The sequence below is a fragment of the Pelobates fuscus genome, chromosome 2, assembly GCF_036172605.1.
Source record: "Pelobates fuscus isolate aPelFus1 chromosome 2, aPelFus1.pri, whole genome shotgun sequence".
Taxonomy (NCBI): Eukaryota; Metazoa; Chordata; class Amphibia; order Anura; family Pelobatidae; genus Pelobates; species Pelobates fuscus.
The window spans coordinates 350,906,997-350,928,049 of record NC_086318.1 but is presented as its reverse complement, the minus strand read 5'-3'; the positions used below and the strand labels follow the sequence as shown (position 1 = coordinate 350,928,049).

At 42.6% G+C, this 21,053-nt stretch overlaps 1 protein-coding gene across 1 annotated transcript in view; it reads right to left on the bottom strand.

Moving 5' to 3' along the window:
• The window catches only part of ARHGEF33 (Rho guanine nucleotide exchange factor 33), a 188,236-nt gene that overhangs the window by 68,883 nt on the left and 98,300 nt on the right, over positions 1-21,053 (bottom strand). Inside the window, exons 3-4 of the mRNA XM_063441360.1 lie at positions 5,887-6,051; positions 4,546-4,667 (exon numbers count right to left, since the gene is read on the bottom strand). Coding sequence (XP_063297430.1) covers positions 4,546-4,667; positions 5,887-6,051 — 287 coding nt within the window. The remainder of the gene's footprint in view (positions 1-4,545; positions 4,668-5,886; positions 6,052-21,053) is intronic.

Genomic DNA, 21,053 nt, shown 5'->3' with positions numbered 1-21,053 from the left:
AACTAACCAAAATATACTATTTCCCACCACTTCCATTTATCACTTATTCTCTCTCATTTCTAATGCTCTTCCTTTTTAACATGTTTCTCTATTGTTGAACTTTTCAACCTAATCTTTCTCTGTTTCTGTTATCTCTCTATGATCCTTTTATCTACACTTATTTTGTCCACTAGGTATGTCCTCTTTAATAATCCCCCCAACAACTATTTAGGGAAATGTAGACATCACACTGTAATATAAGTCGAAATCCTCAAAGGTATGGTCTCAAGTTCTTATCCACAGAACTGTTTGATTAGAGGTTAAAAAAAGTTATCAAGATCATCCAAGTGACGTAAAAACGTACGCGTGACACAAGCTCATGGAAAGTTTTACAAGGCTGAAGTGGGACCTAGGGGAATTTGCAATTTTTGTGTAATAATTAGCTTTGGGGGTAACATGAAAGTTTTAGTATTGCTACTTTCATATTGTTGTATGTAGCGGTCATACATGTATAATATCACATAGGATGGATTGGGTGAACAACTGGAGAGACTGTGAGCAAACTTGGAGAAAAATCCCAATGGTATCTCATTGACCTTGTCTTGAGGCTGATGGACATAGAATATGATTCAAAGACTATTGCAGGGCGTTCACCAAAGGTCTTCTTCTTCTTACTTAGTAACTCTTTGATGCTAACAATACATCGTGTTTTACATTTAGTGGTTCTGCAGAGAAGGGATACAATCTTAAAAGTTTTTATTTCCCACTAACTCCCAATCCTTTGAATATTAATATATTAATATAGTTCACTAGATTAAATATTTATTTATGTTTTAAAGCAGGAAGGAACAGTCACACAAATGTTTCCATTGAGCTTTGACATTTTAATGGCTTCTAATTAAGATCGACATGGCCTGGATTCTTAATATTAAAGCAATGCATATTTTATTTACATAATTAGCTTGATTATATTTCCTGGATTAATAGTATACCAATTGCTTAACCATATCTTACAGTGTTCAGTGGCATTTTAAACCATTTAATACTTTATCTCTCCTGCAGACCAGTAAAGTAACATTAGCAAAAATAATGGCCTATTTTCTTGCACGTAAGGGAATTCTACCTAATCAGAAAATATTATGGAAGATAATTTAAAACCTAATTATTGTATAATTGTAAAGATGTTATTTTTAGCTGTATCTAGTATATTATTTGTATTTAATCAGTTAGGTCATTGTGCTTCATTGATACCTGTACTGCCCCACATCAAATTACCCCTTTATAGGCTCAGAATAGGTAACCTGCCCCTCTCTCCTTTCATTAAATAGAGACATTAGAACTTCAGAATGTATGAAAAATATCATTATCATTCTACAATTATAAAAGATTTGAGGACCCTAAATCCTGTTAGGAAATAAGTAACACGTTCGTTTTTCATTACCTGTAACGTGGTTGGCGTCTTATCAAAATGTCGTAAATGACAGTTTCCAAATTGTGGATATATACAAAGATTACCACAGTGGAATATGAGACCGTTACTAATTATATGTTTCCAGAGGAAGCTTAAACCTTTCACTTTGTTATTTACGTATAGGTCTATAGTACACATCTCTACAAGTGTTGGACCACCACCCAAAAAAAATAAAAAAAAAGCCAGGTGGATAATATTCTGTAAAGCCTATCAAAACTATTAGATTTGACAAGAGCTCACAGCTATGCATTTTTGCGCCCACCAACACCACCATGAGATGTTTCTTTAAAGACTGCATATCTTCAGGCTGGTATTGAAAGAAAATGGATCATATTCATGGCCTGAGTTTTCTCACTGTAACCTCGATTTAAGAATTTGGGATAAACATTTCAAATGATTACATGTGACCTATGATGGCGCTCTGAGATTCCTCTCATATCAACTTGCATTATAATATCAACTCTTCTGACAGCTTAACTTGCTGCAACTATTATTATTGTTATTATTGTTATTATTGGTATTTATATAGCACCAACTTATTATGAAAGGGGGGAAATTTAATAATACACAATACAATTACAAAATTATACAGGTACAATAGGTTGATGAGGAGCCTGCTCAAATGAGCTTACAGTCTATAATAAAGGTATGCCATCGACCTTTTACTATGGAGTCCCCTGGCATCTTTCCAGTGCCACTCACAACTCCCATTGGACATATATACAATACAGGTCAATGCCCTTCTTTATAGGGCTTGATGTAATATTTTTGGATAAACTTTTAAAATAATATTAGTACTGTAAAAATATTTTAATATTTGGAGATTTTTTTTATATCTTTTTAGACACTGATCAGCCATTAGAACCATCTGCCTAATATCATGTGGGTCTCCCTCATGCTTGCCAAAACTGCTCTGATCCATAAAGACATGGACTCCACATGACCTTTGAATGTGTCTTGTGGTATCTGGCATCAAGACATTAGCAGCAGATCATTTAAGTCCTGCAAGTTGCAAGTTGAGGTCTCCATGGATTGGATTTTTTTGTTCCAGCACATTCCACAAAGTCTCACTTGGATTGAGATCTGGGGAATTTGGGGGAGAAGGCAACACCTTGAACTCCTTGCCATGCTCCTCAAAACATTTCATGACAATATTTGCAGTGTGGAAGGGTGCATTATCCTACTGAAAGAGAAAAGTGCCATCAGAGAACACCGTTGCCATGATGGGGTGTACATGTCGTCTGCAACAATCTCTAAGTAAGTTGTACGTATCAAAGTAAGAACCACATGAATGCCAGGACCCACGTTTTCCCAGCAGAACATTGCCCAGAGCATAACAGTTCCTTTGCTGGCATGCCTTCTTCCCATAGTGCTTCTGCTGCCATCGCTTCCTCAGGTAAATGAAAAAACACGCAGCTAGCAACCACCTGATCTAAAAGAAAACATGATTCATGAGACCAGGCAAACTTCTTCCATTGCTCCATGGTCAAGTTCTAACTCTCACATCTCCATTGAAGGCACTGGTAAAGGAAAGGGGTCATCATGGGAGTATGCAGCCACATACACAGCAAACTGCGACGCATTGTGTGTTCTGATACCTTTCTACATGGCCAACATTACGTTTTTCAGTAATTTGAACTACAGTAACTCTTCTGTGTGACCAGACAGGTTAGCCTTTGCTCCCCAGTGCATCCCTTGATAACTGTGGGGCCAATCAAATTAATTGCTAAGGTATATATACTCACCTTTTTCCCTTAGTACGTTGCCCTATCGTGGTTTCTTTTACAGTTCCCTTTAGCGCTTGTTGTTTTCAGTTGTGTTTCTTCGTACTTGACCTTGGCTTTGTTTCTGACTCCGTTATCTATTTATCCTTATCTGCTCTGTTTGCCGGCTTGCTGATTTTTGTGTACCAGACCTCGGCTAGTCCTAGTTTATGCTGTCTCTTTGTGCCCTCGACCTCGGATCGTTCCTGACTCTGTATCTCTCTCCTTTACGTCGAGTCCGGCAATTCTAAGGTCCGGTAGACGTATCTCTGCTCTGTGCTGTCATTTGTTAAGCTGAATTCTGTTGGGGTATATCACCTTTACAGGATGTGCGTAGACTGAGATCAGAACCTTAAATCTGCTCTTCATAGAATTACTGTCGAGCCGCTTTTGTGTTAAAGACAAGTTGGTTAGACTATCAAGATTACATAACAAAGTGAGAATGGCAGAAATCCAAAGTAAGTTTCCAAAGTTGGACCAAAATAGATACATTATAAGATTTTATTTTCAGACTGAGATTTAATTCTGAATTCACGTGGAATATCTGACTATTCTTACTTTAGTAAATAACTGTGCATATCTGCTTAGTGAAACTCAAGTACAGCATACCGTTTAGATGGTATTATATTGTTTTCAACTCATTCAAGCAATCCCAAACAGGTTTAAGAAAATGTATTGATATCCTAATCTTAATCTGAAGACAACAAATTATAGACTTTATTGCAAAGAGCGAGCACATACCGGGATGACAATAAGCATGCTAAGAAAAAATGGTGGGTGGCATATTCTATTTATCCTCTGTAAGTTTTCTTTTTATATATTATTTATGTATTGATACAACACCTCGGGATACACTTATCAATTGAAAACTCAACACTTTCAGGATAATTACCAAAAGTAAATGTGCAAAAGATATGCATTCTTCACTCCTCTAGCACTCAACCTTAAAGGGGTGGAAGTGTAAACTTTGCTACTACTATTTTTCAATATTACGAGGGATATTTACTAACGTGAGAATTGCAGGGGATTCAAAGTGACTTCAAATTGAATTTGAATTCAAGGTTAACATAGCTGAACTGGAACAATTCTCCCAGTCAGTTATCCTTTGCAGTTCGGCTACTTTGCCCTTCAATTGAAATTCCCTTTGAATTCACGTTGAATTCTCACTTTAGTGAATAACCCTGTATATTTTTAGGACTTGACCCATGATTTCATAATTAATAGCCCATGGTAGTTTTTCCCCACTATTATTATTATTATTCACTTATACTTTAAAATCCCCGTAATGTTTCACATCAAATTTTTATTTTTTTTAAAGAATAAGTCACTCACTTATTCTTTACTTTCCGAGACTCTCTTCTCTTGTCCTGTTGAAGCTGCTCAATTTTCTGCTGCATTTCCTCCTGTTTAGCTATGATTGCATGGATCATTGCCATAGCTGTATTCACCTCTTCCTAAAGCAAAAAATAATGACAAAAAACAGAATTAAGGAAATAAAATGGGCATGACTATAAGTATAAGTATATAAGTATTTTTGTGAAAATCCTTGAAAATCCAGTCCAAGAACAGGATTGATAAGCCCAGTCAGTAGATAGCGATACCAAATAATAAAGTCATTTTATTAAACAGACTTCCATAAAGTTCCAACTTTGATTTAAAATATTGCCCTTCTCATTGCTTTATACAAGAGAACCATGCGTCTGAAAAATGATGGAGCCTATCTCTAACACAAGCAATGGATTTAACAATGGCTGACAATACTTATGGGCATATTTATTTATTTAGTAAACATGCATTCTATTAAAGTGATGAGGTTTAAGACGTATTTCTGCTACTTATGCTTTCCTTTAATCTCAAGGGTTCCTTTAATCTCTGTACTTGACTCCTCCATATGGTACATGGAGCTTGTTTCATTTTAACTGGTTAATCACTATACCCCATATTCTGGATAAGTTTAGCCAGCAAGAAGTTTATAAAATCCTCTGGCATGCCCTTGGATAAAATGGGGTAATAGAAAATTAATTAAGAGCTCAAGTTTTGTAAATTTTCCAAATTACTCAATGCATCCATGGCTTTCTCTTTGGGTAAAATGCTTCTAAAACTGTGTTTGATTTAATTACTCAGACTAGTTCATGCAAGATTACTGCGGGAATGTGACCAGACACGTTAGGGATTGTTGCAGGCTGGTGTTTCATGAGGTTTTGTCAAACCGGACAAAAATTGTCTACAGTGGTTGTCTCCCAGTCAGTCTCTAGAGAGCTTCCTAAATTGAAACGGACCTTTGGTCTGGTATCTGACGTTGGAGGTTCTTATGTTCGGCATGAGAACATCCAGCGTCAGATTTTTTCCCATAGGAAAACATTTATTCAATGCTTTCCTATGGGGACATCTAATGCGCATGCAGCATCACGCTTGCACATTAGCGCCCTATCTGCTATCGGAGGGGTTGGAGCCAGGACCCTCTATACACCTGGGCGGGGGGGCACGAGGGAGGGGTAAGTCAGAGTGAGCTATGGTGCCAGGAATTCAGCTTTGTATTCTTGGCACTATAGTATCCCTTTAAGAAAACTAAGCAATCCTACTGTACATATATTTTTTATTCCATTATTTTTTTCCATTCTGGGCTTGCATCTCTATACAATCGCAGCCTACATGGTACCCTATTATTATTACCTTTACATTGTTAAGGGAGTTTTTCAATTCTGTAACTTTCTCCTCCATTGTACATCGGCAGCTCTTCGCCTTATCCTCTAGTGGATAATCTCCGTGCTGTATCCTGGACAGCTCCTGCATTGCCTCTGTGAAACCAGACTTCAGTTCAGAGGCTAGAATCTGCAACTAGACCGATATTCCATCATTTAAAAATACATAGTGATGACAAACCATAGGAGAGTTTAATTACTAATTTAGGAATACATGATGATATTAATCTTCACATTCTGCTGCCCAGCATGAATTGTCCAAAACATCTAAACTCTCCATTCTCATCCACATTTAGATCTCAATTTTCCAAACTCTTTTTTGCTCTATAATAACTTCTGTTTATTGTGCAATCTGTTTAACCCCTTAAGGACCAAACTTCTGGAATAAAAGGGAATCATGACATGTCACACATGTCATGTGTCCTTAAGGGGTTAACTAAATAACATTACCTCAAATGCAAACTGCCACAGATATAGATGAATTCAAGAGGTTTATTGGAAAATTATTCATCCAACCATGGGGTATATTACAATTGTGTGTTCATTCTCTCTGCATATTCCATTGTGAGTAACTGATCCATTGAAGGAAGGTTGTGTATGGCACCTTAAAGGACCACTACAGTGCCAGGAAAACAAACTCGCTTTCCTGGCACTATAGGGTCATTAGGTCCCCCCACTCTCAGGGCCCCCCTCCCGCTGGGCTGAAGGGGTTAAAACCCTTCATCTACTTACCTTTCTCCTGCACCACTGCTCAAGTCTTTGAGCTCCAAAAACAGGTCAGTGTCCTCAACACTTCTCAAGCTACCCTAACACAGCAAATGGTAGTCCTAGAAGACACCACAGCAGAACTACCACAGTACACTCGGAGACTCTTTGCAGCACTATTACCCCCTAAACAAGCAAAAGGCATTCTACTTGATTGCATGTTCTGGCTCCCTAAACCACAGCTAACTAAAGCTTCACATACCCGTGATCTTCTATTGCAGTTTCAAAGTGGGTAAGACAAAACTGCCTTCATGAATGCAATTAGAGGAAAGATCCCATAATGTTTTGAGGATATGGAACTCTACTTCTTCTCAGAACTTTCCCGCTCTGCCTTGCAGTAGAGGAAGGCTCTCAGACCCCTGACATCCAAACTTTCAGCCAATGGAGTGAAATATATGTGGGGTTCATCACGCTCTCTCCTTATCCAGCACCAGGGTACCGACTACAAAGTGTTTGATGCATCGGAAATGGACGTGGTCCTAGTTACTCTAGGCTTAGGCCTCACCTCTCCACCTACAACCACAGTCTGGAACCCAGCAGCAGTTGTTCCACTTATTTCTGTGACCAGTAATGCTTCCAGTGTGGCGGTCACCTGACCTTTATTTTCTCTTTTTTTCTTTCTTTTTAAATGTGTTTTTCCCTTTTCACTTTTGGGGACTCATTTTTTAAGTTATATAGATTTTCCTTTTGCCTAAAGCTCTCATCCTGTTAGATAATCCTTGTTCATGGCAAGTTCCATGATGTTGAGGCCTACCTGGGCCGACCCCGCGATTTCCCGGTTATGCTAGCTCCAATGTTACCACATACCCCCCCAGCTCCAGTCACTTAATTTTCAATAACACTCTGATTAGTGGAGCTGTCTACTATTCACGTTAAGTTTACTTAATTTTATGGTACAATCGTGACTTTATTATACTTTCTAGGTTTTCGCTAGGTTTTTCTAGAGTTTCCCTTTTGTACCTCACAACGGCAGCAGCACAGGTGACATACTCTATATAATATGTAAAAACCATGGTTAGAAAAACGTATCTCCCTACTGTTGTCTCATGTATCTTATATGTTTGTGTACACCATTTCACAATGACTCATATCTGCATTTCATGTCTGACTATGGATTAAATAAATATATATATTTTTTAAAGTGGGAATACACCTTTTATTACAAATAAAAGAAATAATATATATGCATGTGAAAATATAAAACAAAAATAGAAAATATAAAGGTGTTCTCGGTTCTCTAACTTCCGAGATGCGTTTCGCCTAGTATCTAGGCTTTTTCAATCGGTAACGCTGTAACTCCGAGTTCCTGTTTGTATATGCGCACTATTGCCACCTTCTATTCCTCTAATCTAATTATCCGCCTCCTAGCCAGGTGCAGCTTTATCTTCGAGCGGTCCCTGTGTGCTTCCATTGAGTTCCTGGTTCCGGGCGTGACATGCGAACCCTCTCCCGTTACGTCACTTCCAGTCCCATCATGGGATCTACTACTCCCATAATACCTTGTATCGAGTCCGTAATGGCGTTTCCTGTGTAATCCACAATGCTCATTAAAGTGTACAGTGCACTGGATACCTATTACAGAAGTCTTACCCCAACATGCAGGGAAATGAAAACCCACAAAAGGTGAATCCAAAAGATGTATTACCGAACCCCAAACATTTTTGGTGTTGGGGGTAAAAGGTTGCACAGCATAGGGTACCCTTTTTGCCCCCAAAACCAAAAATTATATAAAGGGAAGCACCAAACCTAAGTAGGAAACTTGTACACAACCACATCAGAGATAAGAAACCCCAAACCTTCATACATAAGGATGGCTTCTTTTGAGGTGGTTTGTGTACAGCATGTAAAAAAAATAGAAGTGCAAAGAGACATGTAATGTCCTTTATAGACTCACAAACAAAAAAGGAATACAAAATAAAACAATGATTTACATGCTTTAGTAGTAATGTGATATACCTTTTAACATGTACTTGAAATCTATGTAGGCAGAATAAAAAGATCAATACACACAAGAGTAAATGAACATGTGAGAAACATTAAAAAAGGTTATGAGCAACACAATGTTTCAATGCACTTAAAGTACATAATTGTGATCCAAAACATCTTACATTTTTAGCTATACAAAGGGTTGAAACTAATTAGAGAGCAGAGGACATTATAAAAAAACTAGACAAAATAGAGATGAGGTGGGTTTTTAACTTGAATACTTTGAGTCCCTTTTTCGATTAAACGTAGACCTTGAATTGTGCCAATTTTTATGAGTGGAAGATCATTTTATATTTTTATATTTAAATAAGCAATAGCTCTCTTTTTACACACAATTTTAGTCACGTAAGGTTTGATTAAGTTCAATACCTATAAGGTTTTAAAATTCATTTTTTTATGAACATGCTCTTGACAACAGGTTATTTTAATCACATTTTTATTTATGTTTAAATTTTTTTATAAATTGTTATAACTGATTTGATATATATGTGATCTAACATGCACACTGATTTAAGAATAGACATTTTTCAATCTATCTATATGTGTATTTAAACATTTTTAATTAATGGAAATTGCACAATATAAGATTAACACTATAATTTATTTACATCTTATGAACAAGGAAAACCCCCATTTTAGAATATTGATGTGTGACATGTATCTCCTTTTATTCTTCTTTACTTTTTATACATTCTGAATTTGTCCCGTAAAAATATGCTATCTAATGCACTGGACACTTTACTGAGCGTTGTGGACTACACAGGAAACGCCATTACAGACTTAATACAAGGTATTATGGGAGTAGTGATGGGACCGGAAGTGAAATAACGAGAGAGGGTTCGTGCTCACGCCCAGAACCAAGAAATCAATGGAAGCACACAGGGACCGCCCGAAGATCAAGGTGCACCTGGCTAGGAGGCAGATGATTGGATTATGTCAGGATCGGGACAGGGATCCAACACGCAGGGTACAAAGAGTGGAAAGGTACGTATACCGGGCCTTAGAATGGCCGGACTAACGTACCGAGAGTGATAGAGAATAGTCAGAGACAAGCCGAGGTCGAGGGAACGAGAAGACAGATAAGCGAGAGACAAGCCGGGTCAAGGGATAAGAGAGAAACAGGGTAGTACAACAAGCCGAGTCAAAACCAAATAGAGCAGACTAGAATACCAGAGCACTGAGTGACTAGACAAGCTAGAACCACGACAGGGCAATGAGCTGAAGAGAGAAGCAAGCTTAAATACCCTGGCTCCGGATGGTAAGCACGCCTCTGACAAGTGCCGATTGGATATCGGACACTTGAGTGACAGATCGCTCGTGATAGCGTCATGACGTCACGTATTGAGCGTCCTGCTAGAAAAGGATGTGGATTCCTCGCGGCCGGTGTTTAAGTGGCTGGATGAACCGCGAGGAACGGAGGAAACAGCTCGCCTGGATGGATAAACCACCAAGTCTCTACCTCCCTTAGAGGTAGAGACCTCAGGTACCCTGACAGTACCCCCCCTCTCAGATACGCCCACCGGGCGGAAGGAACCGGGGCGAGATGGGAAGCGGAGGTGAAATGCTCTGCGAAGGCGAGAAGCATGAACGTCCTCCTGAGGTACCCAACTCCTCTCCTCAGGACCATATCCCCTCCAGTTGACCAGATATTGCAATTTTCCCCTTGAAATTCTGGAATCAACGATGGAGCTTACCTCGTACTCCTCCCGACCCTCCACCTGAACAGGAAGAGGCGAGGAGACCTTAGAGGAGAATTTGTTGCAAATAAGGGGTTTTAACAAGGAGACATGAAAAGAGTTAGGAATGCGTAAGGCAGGTGGCAGAGCAAGGCGATACGCAACCGGATTGATACGAGTGAGAACCCTGTAAGGGCCTATGTAGCGAGGAGCAAATTTCATAGATGGAACTTTTAGTCGAATATTCTTAGTACTTAACCATACCCTATCCCCAGGAACAAAAACAGGAGCAGCTCTTCTATGCTTGTCAGCGTGTTTCTTGAACAACGAGGAACTATGTAACAGAATTTGCCGAGTCTGATCCCATAATTTCTTCAGGTTGGCGACATGATCATCAACCGACGGTATCCCCTGAGAAGAGGAAACCGAAGGAAAAATCGAAGGATGAAAGCCATAGTTCATGAAGAAAGGGCTAGAGCGAGTTGAATCGCAAACAAGGTTATTGTGTGCGAACTCCGCCCAAGGAATCAGACCGACCCAATCGTCCTGGTGTTCGGAAACAAAGCAACGCAGATACTGTTCGATCTTTTGATTGGTACGTTCAGCAGCTCCGTTAGACTGAGGGTGATAGGCCGAGGAGAAGTTCAATTTGATGCCCATTTGAGAACAAAAGGATCTCCAGAAACGTGAGACAAATTGAGAGCCTCTATCAGAAACAATCTCTGAAGGAATCCCATGTAGGCGAAAAACCTCTTTTGCAAAAATCTCCGCCAATTCAGGAGAAGTCGGAAGTTTAGGTAATGGCACGAAATGGGCCATCTTAGTAAATCTATCCACCACCGTGAGAATAACAGTCTGTCTCTTGGAAGCAGGCAAATCAACGATAAAGTCTATGGATAAACAGGACCAAGGTTTCTCAGGAATGTCCAAGGGGTGTAACAGGCCACATGGAGATGCATGAGGTAGTTTAGTTTTGGCACAAGTTTCACAAGCTGCGACGAACTCCTCAATATCTTTTCGAAGTGAAGGCCACCAGAAATCCTTGGATATCAAAGAGTATGTCTTGCGAATACCAGGATGACCAGCTACTTTACTTTCGTGAAAACATTGTAAGAGCTCCAGTTGAAGTTCAGGAGGAACAAAGTTTCTTCCCTCAGGAGTGTTTCCGGGAGCTAGATGTTGTGATTTCAAGATCTGGTCAAGTAGCGGAGAATGAATTTTGAGGCTGGTATTAGCAATAATATTGCATTTGGGTACAATGGAGGACATAAGTGGTTCAACTGAAGCAGAGGGCTCATATTGGCGAGATAGCGCATCGGCTTTAGAATTCTTTGACCCAGGTCTGTAAGTCAGAACGTAATTGAAATGGGTAAGAAACAACGACCAACGAGCCTGCCTGGAGGACAACCGCTTAGCCTCTCCGATATAAGACAAATTTTTGTGGTCAGTTAGAATGGTAACAGGATGTAATGTACCTTCCAATAAATGTCTCCACTCTTTCAAAGCCTTGATAACCGCTAGTAATTCTCTGTCACCAATGTCATATCTGCTTTCAGTACCGGTCAATTTTTTAGAGAAAAATCCACATGGATGTAATGGTTTATCAACCCCCAACCTTTGAGATAGGACAGCACCTAAACCAGTCTCTGATGCGTCTACCTCAAGTAGAAAAGGCAGAGAAGTGTCGGGGTGAACTAAAATTGGAGCGGAAGCGAAAAGCTCCTTGAGAGTTTTGAACGCAAGGAGAGCTTCAGTAGTCCAATTCTTAGTATCAGCCCCCTGTTTGGTCATATTAGTGATAGGTGCGATAATGGAAGAATAGCCCTTAATAAAGCGCCTGTAATAATTAGAAAAACCAATAAATCTCTGTATGGCTTTAAGACCTGTGGGTAAAGGCCACTCTAGAATGGATTGGAGCTTATCCGGATCCATCTTAAATCCCTCCCCAGAGATCACATAGCCGAGAAAGGTTACCTGGGTTTGATCAAAGCTACATTTCTCCAACTTGCAGTACAAGCCATGCTGGAGAAGCTTGTGCAAAACCCTCCTGACTTGCTTGTGATGAGTCTCAATCTCACTAGAATGAATGAGTATATCATCTAGGTATACAATGACGCAATCTTGCTGAAATTCCCTAAGAACCTCATTTATCAGATCCTGGAATACAGCTGGTGCATTGCATAACCCAAAAGGCATAACAGTATATTCATAGTGACCATATCGAGTATTGAATGCCGTCATCCACTCATGTCCCTGCTGGATTCTCACCAAGTTATATGCCCCTCTGAGGTCTAACTTGGTGAAAATTGTAGAGCCCTTCAAACGATCGAAGAGTTCGGTGATCAAGGGAATCGGGTAGGCATTTTTAATGGTTATCTTATTCAAGCCTCGATAATCAATACAAGGTCTCAAAGAACCATCTTTCTTTTTAACAAAAAAAAATCCAGCCCCGGCAGGGGAGGAGGACCTCCTGATGAATCCCTTGTCTAAATTCTCGTGAATATACTCCTCTAGAACTGAGTTCTCTTTTATAGATAATGGGTATACATGACCTCTGGGAGGCATGGTACCAGGGAGTAGGTTAATTTTGCAATCAAAGGACCTGTGTGGTGGTAAGGTATCGGCTTTCTTTTTGTCAAATACTGCCTTTAAATCTAGATACTGAGGCGGAATTTGTGTCTCTGTAGGATTGTCAGAGGTATTCGATGTATTAGTTAATCCGAGAGGTAAGACCTTCCGCAAGCATTTTTCTTGACAATTCTCTCCCCACGAAACTATCTCCCCTGACTCCCAATTAATAATAGGGTTGTGTCTCCTCAACCAGGAGTACCCCAGGACTATGGGGATAGACGGAGAAGAAATGAGCATTAAGGATATATCCTCTTTATGCAGGATGCCAACAGTTAAGTTAATCGGTATGGTCTCATGGAAAATAACAGGCTCAAGTAACGGTCTACCATCGATGGCCTCGACAGCCAGTGGTGTCTCTTTTAACTGGGATGGGATAGCATGCTTGGCAACAAAACCCTGATCTATAAAGCTCTCAGCAGCTCCAGAATCGATTAGTGCCATAGTCTTTACTACTCCCTTCTCCCACCTCAAAGACACGGGTAACAGAAGCCTGAACTCTTTATAATTGTGAATAGAGGACAAAGTAGAAACACCCAAGGCCTGTCCTCTAGAGAAACTTAGGTGCGAGCGTTTCCCGAACGATTAGGACAATTTAGGCGTAAATGTCCTCTGACTCCACAATACATACATAAACCCTCCCTTCTTCTGTACTGTCTCTCTCTCTCTGTGAGATGAGTACTGCCTATCTGCATAGGTTCAGAAATACGTAAGTCCTCGAACTCAGAATTTTGAAAGGTAGGCGCTAGTTTAAAGGAGGGTCTACGGGTCCTATCTCGAGTGTTCTGCCTCTCTCTTAGGCGTTCATCAATACGAGATATAAAAGAAATTAAATCCTCCAAATTCTCAGGGAGTTCTCTAGTAGCGACTTCGTCAAGAATTACATCTGATAACCCATTCAGAAACACATCGATATAAGCCTGTTCGTTCCACTTAATTTCTGCCGCCAAGGACCTGAACTCTAGTGCATAGTCCACAAGTGTTCGATTGTCCTGTCTAAGGCGCAACAGTAATCTAGCTGCATTGACCTTTCTACCAGGAGGGTCAAAAGTTCTTCTAAACGCAGCTACAAAGGCATTATAATTATAGACTAGTGGATTATCATTCTCCCATAAAGGATTGGCCCATCTCAGAGCTTTCTCAATGAGTAAAGTAATAACAAATCCAATCTTCGCTCTATCTGTAGGATAAGAGCGGGGTTGTAATTCGAAATGGATGCTAATCTGGTTCAGAAAACCACGGCACTTCTCCGGTGACCCGCCATAACGTACTGGTGGGGTAATACGGGAAGAAGCACCTACAGTGGCTACCTCTAGACCTGAGACTGCAGGAGAAATAGAAGGAGTACGTGTCTCCTCAGGTGGGTTACTAGCACGAGACAAAAGTGCCTGTAGTGCTAGGGCCATCTGATCCATCCTATGCTCCATGGCGTCAAACCTGGGATCAGAAGAACCAAGCTGACTGTTTGTACCTGCAGGATCCATTGGCCCTGTCGTAATGTCAGGATCGGGACAGGGATCCAACACGCAGGGTACAAAGAGTGGAAAGGTACGTATACCGGGCCTTAGAATGGCCGGACTAACGTACCGAGAGTGATAGAGAATAGTCAGAGACAAGCCGAGGTCGAGGGAACGAGAAGACAGATAAGCGAGAGACAAGCCGGGTCAAGGGATAAGAGAGAAACAGGGTAGTACAACAAGCCGAGTCAAAACCAAATAGAGCAGACTAGAATACCAGAGCACTGAGTGACTAGACAAGCTAGAACCACGACAGGGCAATGAGCTGAAGAGAGAAGCAAGCTTAAATACCCTGGCTCCGGATGGTAAGCACGCCTCTGACAAGTGCCGATTGGATATCGGACACTTGAGTGACAGATCGCTCGTGATAGCGTCATGACGTCACGTATTGAGCGTCCTGCTAGAAAAGGATGTGGATTCCTCGCGGCCGGTGTTTAAGTGGCTGGATGAACCGCGAGGAACGGAGGAAACAGCTCGCCTGGATGGATAAACCACCAAGTCTCTACCTCCCTTAGAGGTAGAGACCTCAGGTACCCTGACAGATTAGACTCGCAGGGGTAGGCAACCTACGGCACTAGTGCCATGTACGGCACTCGAGGTGTCTTTGCACGGCACTCAAGGCTGCTAGAGCCAAACAGGCTCTGGCCTATCAGGAGTCCCAGGGAAACTTCCAATATGTGCTAATACGAAAAGGTGGTGAAGGACAATCCTCAATTTATGCAATGCAGCACGTAGAGGAAGTAATCTCAGATCACTTCCTCCCAGCACCTGTGAATAGGAATCCACACTGTAATAGAGCAGCTCACAGTTGCTGTTGCAGCTCCTGTCCTTGACATGTACCTGGCCGGCCTAGTCCCCACTGGAAGGCACCCACACTGCTAGATATACACAGAAATGCAGAATAACCCTCCCCTGATACAAATAATATGGACAGCCCACACACAAACATACACACAATCCGCACAAATGAAACACCACTAACATTCCACATGCATACACACAACCCCACATGCAATACCTCAAACAGCCCCCACACACTACCAAACACACACTGTGACATATCCATCCACACACACAATTCCACAAGCAGCCCCCATACACAGCCCACATTCATATGTATCATACACAATACCATAAACTACTCATGAACATATACAATATAATAGCTCATATACGCAGGGCCGTCTTTAATGCAGGGCAAACTGGCCAGCTGCACCGTGAGCCCTGCTGGCCTCAACAATTTCTAACCCTCTGGCCGGTAATCTGCACACTAAGGATGCACAAAGGACCACCTGGTGGGCTTCTGTCAGCAAGGGCCCGGTCGCACGCTGAGGCGCTTTAACAGCGGGAGCGGGCCCTTTGCTTTTCGGCAGCGGCTGGGAGGAAGTGACGGCCGAGCAACACTTCCTCCCACAAAGAAAGGAGCGCGCGGGAAAGAAGAGTAGGCAGATTGGAGGGGGGCTGGCCGAGAGCGCTAGACCCCAACTCCCAAAACCTTTCAGCCACCAGCAGGAAAGGTAGGAAACTGGAGGGTTGGTTTTAAAGTGTATGTCTGTGTCAGTATGTCTGTCAGTGTGTGTGCGTGCCATGTTTGTGTGTCAGTATATCTGTGTGTGTGTGTGTCAGCATGTCTGTGTGTCAGTATGTGTCAGTATGTCTTTGTGTGTGTCAGTATGTGTATCAGTATGTGTGTGTATCAGTATGTGTGTGTATCAGTATATCTGTGTGTGTGTCAGTATGTTTGTATGTCAGCATGTATGTGTGTGTGTTCCAGTATGTCTGTGTGTGTGTCAGTATATCTGTGTGTGTGCGTCAGTATGTCTGTGTGTGTGCGTCAGTATGTCTGTGTGTGCGTGTGTGCACGCATTTCAGTGTGTATATATCTGTGTGTGTGTGTGTGTATATGTGCATACATCTCAGCATTCACACACTAACACTACACACAAATACACCCCTGCATTCAAATTTCAACACTACGTACAAACACATGTCTGTGTTACACACCAAAATTATATGTAAATACACCCCTGCATTAAAAAACCAACACTACACAAATACATGCTTGCAATCACGCCAACACCACAAACAAACATATTCCATACAAAAACCTGTTTACATTCAAACACACAAAAACAGCTTAGTGCTAAATACAGACCTGCAAACATGGGTCAATGGTAGAGCCCCAGCTGTCAATGCATTCTGGAGTTGCACGACAGATGGGGATCTACCTTTTAATCACCCGTGCAACAGGGAGACCCCCAAAAACTCTTGCACCTCTCTACTTTAGGTCCGCCACTGCGTTGAGGTGGAGGATGTGATTGCATGCCTGGGGAGGGGGGACAGTGTCCAGGGGGCCCCAAGCAAATGCTTTGCCCAGGGTCCAGTCACTATTAAAGACGGCCCTGCATATATGCACAAATACAACGACACAAAGCAATTACAGAAAAAATAACACAAGCAGAATACGGCAGCATACACACCTCGATTAAAAGAAAAAATAGGACCGGCACGCTACGGGACATCACAATTCTATATCGGCACAGTGCTGCTAAAAGGTTGCCTACCCCTGGATTAGAGGAATAGAAGGCGAGATTAGCACCATATACAAATAGAAACTCAGAGTTACAGCATTACAAATTGAAATTACCGTTTCGCCTAGTTACTAGGCAAAACGCATCTCGGACGTTAAAGGGCGAGGACAACACCTGTATATTTTTGTTTTGTATTTTCACATGCATTTTATATTCTTTATTTTAGTGGTAATAAAGGGTATATTCCTACTTTTACCTATCCGACTCCAGGATTCTTCATTTGAGTTCCTGTCAGCTATTCAACTTGGAGCCAGTTTCTAATATGCTCCAAATCAGGTGAGCAGTTTGATGTTGGTGTGTAACACGTATCACTAGTATACCAAATACTGCATCAAGAAGTTTTTGTTTGTTTCATTCTCTCTGCATATTCCATTGGGAGTGACTGATCTATTGAAGAAAGGTCATGTATGCATCCTTAAGGCATAACAGCACTTGGGTTTAGACCATTGGTTCTCAAACCAGTCCTCGTAGCCCACCAACAGTCCAGGATTTATGTATTTCCCTGTTTTATTTCAATGGAGATACTAACAAAACCTGGATGTTGGTGGGTCTTGAGGATTGGTTTGAGGGTCTTGAGGACCCTAAAAAGGCTCTAATCTATGTGAGTTAATTTTCACTCACTTTTATAATTCCTAAGGTACATTATTTGGAAATTAGACTTAGTATGTACATGTATGTTAACAACTCAGGTGCACATTTGGAACAGATGATATGGTAACACATAGTCCATGTTGGAGCCATTCCATGTTGGAGTCCATGTTGGAGCCCTTCCAACCTTCTGCAGCTACCTGGCAACAAACAATATTTACACATAAATGCAACACAGGCAAATACTATATACTATGAACTATACTTGTAGCATTCCCCCAGGGATGCACTATGGTTTAAGTTGAAACTTAGCCAAAGTTGTATAGTTTCCAACTGTACTTTTTTGTCAGAACAGTACAGCATTTTGGGCTCCTGTCCCGGCAAAAATGTGTCTCAAGAAGTGACCCGCGGGGGGCGTGGTCTGACCGTCGATGAGACTAGACGTGTCTCACTAGGGCTCCCGGCGAACCGCGCCTTGAATAGCAAAATTTAGCAATCTTACCTAATTTTTTCGACACCCCTCGATACCTCAAGATACCCGCAGGTATGGAGAAGAGGCCCCTCAAAAAACAACAGAAGCGGGGCACGGAATCGGGCGGTACAGTCCTGGACCTCATGTCGGCTCAGAAACATGGCCGCCAGGGGCCCCAGGATGGCGCTGGAACGACCCCACAGACATCGCCTCGTGCAGAAAGGGAGGCCTCTCCCGACGACCGGGACACTGTGCTGGCTAAGCTAACTGAGGTGAGAACATTCCTGGCGGGCGAAATTGCCAAAGCCACGGCGATTCTCCAGGCCGAGATTGGGGCCCTAGGAGAGCGCACCGCGAAACTAGAGGTCCGCATGGAGGCCTCGACTCAGGCCCATAATGCAGTAGTGGACAGGACAAACGGCATGGCGGCCCAGCTGGTGGCAATGGACCTCGCCTTTGAGGATTTGGCCAACCGGTCCCGGCGATATAATGTCCGCCTGCGAGGCCTGCCTGAGAGCGCTGATGAGGACCTGCACGGGCTCCTACTTACCGTCCTGAAACCGCTCCTCCCGCAAATACCTGAGGAACAGTGGCATATGGAAAGGGCTCACAGGGCTTTCAGAGGCCAGCGGAACGACGTCAATTCCCCGAGAGATGTCGTCATCCGCTTCTTATATTACCGCACTAAGGAGGCACTGATGAGAAAGAGCCGAGAGGGGCCCAGCCGACATGCCGGAAAGGTGGTTTCCCTGTTCCACGATCTGGCTCCCTCCACGCTACAACGGAGGAGGGAATGGCGGCCCATTACGGAGGCCCTACGTGCAGCCGGCATAAGGTATGCGTGGGGGTTCCCCTTCAAGTTGCTGGTGTTCCGGGGAGATCGAACGCACGTTCTCGCACCGGGAGGGGTCCCCCACCGCCTGCTCAGCGGCCTGGGCGTACAACCGCCTTCTGATCTACCTGACTTGGCGATGTACCCGGAGGATCTCCCTCGTATGGTCGCGGAGTGGACGGAGGCGAGATCGAAATGACGCAGCTGACGGTAGCTGGTATCGTATTGTTCTTCCATTTGGCATCCCTGGTTTCCCCTGTCCTGAGCTGGCCAGTGCCTTGCGGAAGGCTGGCGGGTTTTTCGCCCGACATGTTTAATTGGGGTGGGGTATGGGATGGGGCCCTAAGTTGTTTTTTGTTCCCCATCATTGCTAGCTTGTGGGTGTGGGGCCTGTTTTTTCACCTGGTCCCCCCCCCCCCCGTTCGTACTGCCCGGCCACTTCCCTGGGGCCTGCGGGGTCACCCACCTCAAGTTCCGGGTGTTCTGCGGAGCGCCCTTCCCCCCCTTTGTCACCACGATGTCTCTCCTTGCCCGGGGGGTTTGGGATAGTCCGCTGGTGATTTGGGTGGGGGTTCGGGTTGGTTTGATGGTGTTTTGGGAGGGGGTTCGGGTTAAGCTCCTGCCAGTGGTACTCTGTTGCGGCATGGGGAGCGAAGTACCTGAAGGCGAACTTCCAGCGTGCGAAAATCGGACAGGCCCCCTCCGGGTTCGTTTTTCTTATTGGACCTTCCCCCCTTTATTTTTGTGTTCCCCATCATTGCTAGCTTGGCGTCTCTGCTCCCCCCCCGGGGGGCGCCATTTGCCTGGTCGGGGTTGTGGGGACCTCGGTCCCTCTCCCCGTCTGGCGGGGCCTTGCCTCCGACCCTGTTTTTCCTCGGTTGGGGGGCCTGAGCCCCCGGGGGGGAATGGAGGGGTTGTCAGGGAGGCAATAGCTACACCATGGCGGTGTATAGGTTGTAGCGGTAATGTCTTAGATAGGAATTTCAAATGTATATATGTTTCTGACAAAGTTGTGTGGAAAAAAAAAAATTTAAAATAATACTATAAAATATATAAATAAAAATAGGAAACAATCAAAAAACAAACACAAATTAAAAAACAAACCAACAACGAAAAGTATAAAAAACAACCCAAAAAGAAAACGTAATGTATATATGTTTATGATCCTGTAGCATGATATAACCGGAGCAAGGGGGACAGGGAGCAGAGCAGGTTACTAGTCTGATGTGCGCTGGTTGCCAAGTAACATTTTACTTATCCTCATGTTAATGTATATGGGTTTTATGATAGAGTGTACGATGACGCCAGAGCAAAGGGGACAAAGAGCAAAGTAGTCTAATCGCCTGGTGTGTGCTGTTTGCCAAGTTAAAGTTTTAACAATAAAAACAAAAACAAAATAGAAAAACACAAAAAAAAAAAAAAACACAAAACCAATAAAACGGTAGACAAACTGTTTATATGTTAATGTTAAACTTGTGTGCTGAAGTTGGTGCAAAGGGGACAAGGTCCATAGCAGCTGGGTAGCCTGCAGTGTCCCGTTTGCCCAGTTGCGTTTTACTTATCACCATATAACTATATGTAGATTAATGATAAATTGGTGGAATGAGACCGGGGCAAAGGGGATAAAGAACAAAGTAAATTAATAGCCTGATGGGTGCTGTTTACCACGCTACATTCTGCTTACCATCAAAAAAAAACAAAAAAAAAACCCTCAAAAACAACAAAACGAATTGTATATATATTGATGTTATAATTGTTTTGTACAATTGGAGCAAAGGGGACAAAGCGCAAAGCAGTTAGATAGCCTGAAGTGTGCTGAGGGCCAAGTCACATTTTATATCTCAATACCCAAGAAGAAAACCTGTTCAACAAAAGTGTAAAACTTTATATGGATATTGATTCGAGTCCTAAAATCCGCATGTAAGATACTACACGGGCAGAGCCACACGTAGCAACTCCGTACTTGTTTAGGCAGGCCTAAGGTTTTTTGTAGAAGGAGGGGGGTTTGCAAAGGGAATGGAGGGCTCGAGGGATAGTTAAGTTCCCTTGCGGGGGGCGATATGCCCGATATTAGCGACCCCCT